This window comes from Amblyomma mixtum, chromosome 1 (assembly GCF_055824585.1).
Source record: "Amblyomma mixtum isolate Tamu chromosome 1, ASM5582458v1, whole genome shotgun sequence".
In the NCBI taxonomy this organism is placed as follows: domain Eukaryota; kingdom Metazoa; phylum Arthropoda; class Arachnida; order Ixodida; family Ixodidae; genus Amblyomma; species Amblyomma mixtum.
The window spans coordinates 89,379,633-89,385,884 of record NC_143012.1 but is presented as its reverse complement, the minus strand read 5'-3'; the positions used below and the strand labels follow the sequence as shown (position 1 = coordinate 89,385,884).

The following is a 6,252-nucleotide window of genomic DNA, read 5'->3' as shown; positions in this document are numbered from 1 at the left end:
CTGCCTAAATGTGCCTCTACAGCAGCAACTGTTGTCATCGCCCGAGAACATCCAATTACTGCATACATTGCTGTCGGCGCCAGGAGAGCACATAATCGGCACCTCACGTGGGTCTCCTGTCATCATCTTGCAACTCTTCCGGTAATTAGGCCATCTACTGCATTCGTCAAAATCATTGATGCTCATCGCGGCCTATCTTCCATCGCAATTCCCTCCAGCCCCAAGACCTCCAGACCGTGCTCGCCCTCATGGAGTCTACATAAACCTCCGGTGCACTTTTGTATTCCTGAAATTACGAAGGAAGCTAGTTTGTCATTGGCTGCTCTCAAACAGATCAATTTGGAACCTCTGCGTTCTAAACGTTCTGGCCAGGGTCACCGCATTCATGTATACACATATGGCTCAGTCAGCTCAACCAATTCCGCGGGATCTGTACCGCGAGGTCCATCTTGATAAAGGTGAAGACGACCTACCAAATTTCCTCAACTGGTGCGGAACTAGCTGTTCTTCGGACTGCATTTGAGTTCATCATCTATGAATGGTCAGTTTTCACTGATTTCAAAGCAGCCCTTGAAGGCCTGCAGGGCCTTCAAGGGCTCGAGCCAAGCCCTTGAAGCTCGAGCTCGAGCCGTGTAAGAGGCGTGACAAGAGACATCTACGTTTCTAGCAGTGGCAGTTAGAAAAAGTTAGAAATTCGATCAAAGAATCTGACACTACTCGTAACGGCTCACTGCACCCGCGAAGGGCCTGCGCCCGTGCCAACGGTAAACCAATAAGGCAAACAGCGGACTAAAGATTGCCGTTCCCGCGCCAGCAGTATCTTCTGTTTCGACCATCCAAAGACATCGGCGTGATGTCTTATGCTGCCTCGAGCACCCTCAGTTTGCTTCCCTCAGCTGTCAACTATACATGAAAATAGCTAAACGGATACCGCCGCCGCGAAACACGCGACAAAATTCGCTGTCGCATCCATGGTATAGCCACTCACATCCACTCACAACCACTCATCTCCACCCATACCCTTCACACCCACTCACACTCACTCATCACTCATCTCCACTCACCACTCATCTCTACTCACACTCACATCTACTCATCCACGCTCATCTCCATTGCCACTAACGCCCACTCACATTCACAGGCGTGAGTGTGAGTGAGGCAGTATGAGTGTACTCATGAGTGAATGTGCCGACCTATGGCTGAGGGGCGCCGTAGTGGAGGACTTCGAAATCAATTTTAGCAGCTGGGGTTCTTCAGTGCGCACGTGCAATGCACATCACGTGGGCATTTCTGAATTTCTCCTCCACTGAAATGCCAGCCTCCATGGCCGGGAGCCAAATAGCAAGGCGATGACCCACCGCCTTGCTATTCGGCTCCCGGCAAAAGCAACAGAACAGATGTTGAGAAAAGGACTCAAGAAAGAGAAAAACTAATGAAGACATAGTTACGAAAAGGCGACACATAGCTTTTCTTCGTTGATATCCTAGAAGAACCTGCGTCAGCTTCTTGAAGACAATTTCACATCAACGCATGCATCCTAATACGTGCAACCAATGTACCATTTTCAACTGCAGCTGTCACTCCATTTCAAGGGAAGTAATGATCTAATTGCTGCACACGTAGACAAAAACAGTTCGTAATCGAGGACGTGACAAGGGTCAGTCCGAGGCTGCCTTCGTTTGAAAAACATAAGGTGGAGGTAGATGAGCGCCTGTGGCTTTTATTCCAGGCCACACTAGCGAAGAGCTTATTTTCAAAATCATGCACAAGTATACGCCCCCAGTATTCATATTGCCTTATGTGACGGTAACCAATGAAAGCCGGATAAATGGCCTGGCTTCAGAACACTTCAGGTCTTTTGTATCTTAAAGCATAAGGTGATCTTTATAACCTCCAGAAAAAGCTGGCTGAGGTTCAACCCGGCTGAAACCAGAAGACAAGCGAAGGCAAAGCCGGCGGTATTTATAACGAAGAATGGTATGATGTCATTGCTACTCATTGCAATGAGGTCCCATCAGGCGATGCGAATCTCAGCTGTAAAGGTCAAGATCAAAGGCCAAGGTCAAGGGTCAAGTGACCACCGGTACGGTATGTTCATAGCTGGTCATTAGTTGTGGCCAAGCCATACAGGCATATCATGGCTATGCGCAGCAAGACACACAGACATACATTGTTAGTCTTGGGGGTGTGTGCTTGGAAGCAGAGGTTTGACCTTGGTCGGGCTTAAAGGACAACGCGCAAATCCAGGTGAAACTCTGAGTTGCACCTCGAGTAGCAGAACTTTCGCTCTAAAACAATGCAAGAGGCGGGCACAAGGAACTTGGCCTTGTTTTCACGAGCTTGAAGCGTCATAGCGGCGTCGAGCGCAGTGCGCCGTCGAAGCCCTGTGTGCAGTTCGAAATCGCGCTCCATTAAATTTCTGTGCAAGTCCGCATCTTTTGAAATTCTGCTGTATTCCCTCCCCCCCCCCCCCCCCCCCCCCCCTCTGGGGTACAGTGGAGAGCCGAGCCGGTCGAGGTAGCCCGCTGCACAAGCAGTGTGCGGCAAAAAAAAAAAGGATATTGCTTCTGGAGGTCGCATGCAGTACGCGCGGCATGAGTTCTGGCGAGTGATGATGATGATGATGTCCTCAGGCTTAATGGCACATACCCACGGCGGGGGATTGGTCAGGGTGCATAACGGTTCGCTTTACCTGCGCCTTCTTCTTTTTTTTTCCCCAGCAGAAGCAGCACAGGTAATAGGCGCAATATTGCAAATGGCTGGTTTCACTCTGGTCCTTTGCAGAAACCGGAATTGCACAAAGAACAGACGACTTAGTTTGAATGCTTTTTATTGAAATCTTGCACATGAAGTGCATTTTTTTTTTCAAAAAAAAACGCGTTACTCCGCGTCCACAATCTCCGCGTTACCACGGATAATGGAAAAAAAAATACTATGTACCATAGATACAGACGCGGTTACAATAAATGTTTAAAAAACTGCAGCAGCAGATTTCCTAGCGGACACTCTGATAGTGCATACAATCAAATCATACTTCACTGGCTCAGACAGGACTTTCATGGTAATCCGGTTGATGTGAAATTAAATAGCATTGATACGCATTCTCACGTGTTGACACATTCCATGACAGCAAAACATTGCATTAAAATAAACCGAAATGAATGCATTTTCATACACCTGCTTTTGCCCTTGAGTTCATTCGCATCGCCTTCCACAACGCCTCGCACAGCCTCCCACGACGTAGCGGCTCTTCTGCGTGTCAAATTTGTTTACTGTGTCTCCGTTTCCGCGCAATACTTCCCAAAGATACGAAGTGGAAATGTTGCCGTCCGTAGCGGAACAGAGCATTTCGCTAATGCCAAGGCGGCACGGGGCAGCGTACACTTCGTTGTATTCAATGCTTGTAACGAACGTCCTCTGTTGTATTTTCATTCATTCATTGGTTGCATATGCTTGCTTCAGTTGATTGTAGTTTTGTGTAACATCTATTCATATAAAATGTACATTTTTTTTCTTATGTTGATGCCTGTGTACGCTATTTTGTGCACTTATTGCATAGGCCCGAACTAGCAGCTTGCTAAGGGCCCAGATGCTTTTATTGCCCTGTTTGTATAACCTTCATTCAAAGTGAAAAAACTGAAACTGAAACTGAACCCCCACCGCAAGCAGCCATCGGGTTGTTAATAAAACCGAAACCAAAATCTAAACACCATTCTTTACAAATTACGTAGTGGCACGCAGTGATCTATGTGTTCTAATGCCTAACGCATCGTTTGAAAACATGAAATAGTATTCGGGGTCTGCAGTTCTTTAAATGTTTAAGCAGAAAACTGCTAAAGAAAGTGGCTACGATGATTCTAGAAGAAGCTCTTTTTTGTTCGAGGCCACGGGAGTACTGCGGAATAAGCACGGGGATTAAGACGTACTGAGTCAAGTACCAAGAACTTTATGCGGTGCGTGTGGAGGGAGAGGAAACGGCTCAACATGCGCTGAACACTTGATACTTTTCTCAACATTCCTGTCTTCGCCCTTCAGTTGAAAGCAGCGGGGCTGATTTAGCCACAACATTGCAGTTTAAGGACAGTGGAGGAAAAAAATAGATTCCAAATGAGTAAAGTAACCAACTAAAGGTTATTTGATTGGTGACTAAAGGCAAGGGTGAAATTTTACGAGTCACGGCTACAGGCAGCGTGAGCCAACGTCCGATTTAAAGGGTGCAGCCTTATCCATTCAGTCATCCATCCACATAAATACACTGTACCCTGAGGCTGTTTTTGAAAGTGTGCATGTCTTTGACTGTGCTAGTGACAATGATTCTTCATCAGTAGCCATTTGTTATTGCACGAAGTAAAGATCATGACGCTGTCAAAGCAGCACTCTCGCTGGGAACGAAAACGTAAACATGAAGCCATGAAGCTTACTGCTACAAGGACGTGCCTGCTTGAGGCAGCCATAGGTTTGAGATTTGTTTACATTGTGCTCTTCAATTTCTTATTGGGAGAAAAAGCAATGCAGTTTGACTTTGTATATCGCACTTATTTTACTACGTGCTAACTTTTTGTATTTTTATTGAGAAGTGTTGACGGCTGCTCGCTCAGGAGCGGCGCCACCGTCGGCAGCTCGCAGCTGGTGTCATGGCAGCAGCTGAGATGAACTTTCGGGCACACTACTACGACAAAGTCGGATTCCGCGGAATAAACGAGAACCGGTCACTCGAAATTCTGCTCAGCGAGAAGCCCATAGACCTCAAGAAGCTTTCCAACTTCTGCCGAAAGTTTTGCCTGCCCACAGTGCACCGGCTGACCGTCTGGAAAGTGTTGCTAGGTGAGCCCTCGCGCAAAGAAAAAGAAGACGCATCCATCTTGCTTTGTCGTCTGCTCGCTGTCGCATGCGCTGGTGTCGCGTTGCCCCATTGTCTATAGGTCGCTGCGTCCGTTCTTGCCGCGTCTCGCTGGGAGTCGGTGTGCGCACGCCCTGTCCTCTTGCCGAATTCCCCTCGAACGCCCTGTCGAGGAATTTGATACCAGAAATAAAACGGCGTTGTTTATCTTGACCTCGGCAAACAGCTACGACGGGGCAGAGGCCCAGCTGTTCGTTCTGTGTGTCTTCCGGCAGGTCGTTAGTCATGACGTTATTGGTTTTCTACGACCGGCACGTTCCTTACCCACGTATGCTGTTTTTCAATTTTTTTTTTTTTGGCGTCCCTATTTCTGTTTATCATTTTCGTGTTTTGTTGATCCAGTTTACTGTATACATTGCCCATACGCTTCATGTGCGGTCTCAGGGTTCGCACAAAAACAGTCTTAATCGGTACCCCGAAGCAGAATGTTTTGCTTGTTTAGTGTGAACAGCTGTACATTCCCTCCCTCGAAGAACGGGGTACTAGACGCCCTTCCTAGAACTACCTCGAGTTGCCGTGCGGCTGAAATTCCAGGACGCATGCGTTTCTCTGGCGATAGCACTGTTTACTTATCGTTCCCTTTCTCGCAACGAGTCTTGCGCTACATCTAAATTGTTTCTCGGAAGCTATTATAGGATTGCCCGATTTATGTCTTGGAGTGCTTGACACCTGATATTAAGGCCATGGTCCTGTCAAGCCCATAGGATTGTGACCGGTAGGTTTGCAGCAGTCGTCTGCATAACATTCGGTCATGACTGGACTGCACCAAACTAATTGGGTTTTTTTTTTTAATGGGAAATCAGATTTGTTTCATTCTTTTAAAGTTGGTGGTTCGCGACTCTATATACTTGCCAGGGCAGCGTATAAATAAATCAAAAATTAAATATCGCTCACCTGAGACTGAAATAATGAAATAAGGAGTTGCAGCAGTTTTTAGAGAAAAAAGAAAACTGGATTTATTCATAATGAACAGATTAAAGTGCACATGGCTGCAAATTAATGCCGGTATCCCTTGCTGAAAATACTCACAAAATAAGATGCTCATTCTTTGCAGTTTTTCCCATCTCTAGTAGCCTACAGGTTGCAGAAAACTGTTACTTTTCATAACATTCTTTTTTTTCTTACCTCTCGTAGGTATCCTACCCACGTTTGAAGAGAACATTACCAGTTTTGAGAAGGATGAGGAGGACCAGTACAACGACCTGAGACGTGCTCTGGAAGTGATGCGAGTAGTTGGAAATAACACGCCTCAACCTGATGCAATTGTTCTGCTGTATCTTGTTGGAGAAGGGAAGCTGCACCTCGACATTGAGCTGCAGGTAACTGCACATTCTTAATTGGCGAACGGCACA

The 6,252-nt window shown here is 46.7% G+C and overlaps 1 protein-coding gene across 1 annotated transcript in view; it reads left to right on the top strand.

The window, feature by feature from the left end:
• The first annotated feature begins 4,603 nt into the window (after positions 1 to 4,603).
• TBC1d7 (TBC1 domain family member 7) overlaps positions 4,604 to 6,252 on the top strand; it is a 45,110-nt gene continuing 43,461 nt past the window's right edge. Inside the window, exons 1-2 of the mRNA XM_089566681.1 lie at positions 4,604 to 4,824; positions 6,035 to 6,219. Coding sequence (XP_089422807.1) covers positions 4,635 to 4,824; positions 6,035 to 6,219 — 375 coding nt within the window. The 5' untranslated portion in view covers positions 4,604 to 4,634. The remainder of the gene's footprint in view (positions 4,825 to 6,034; positions 6,220 to 6,252) is intronic.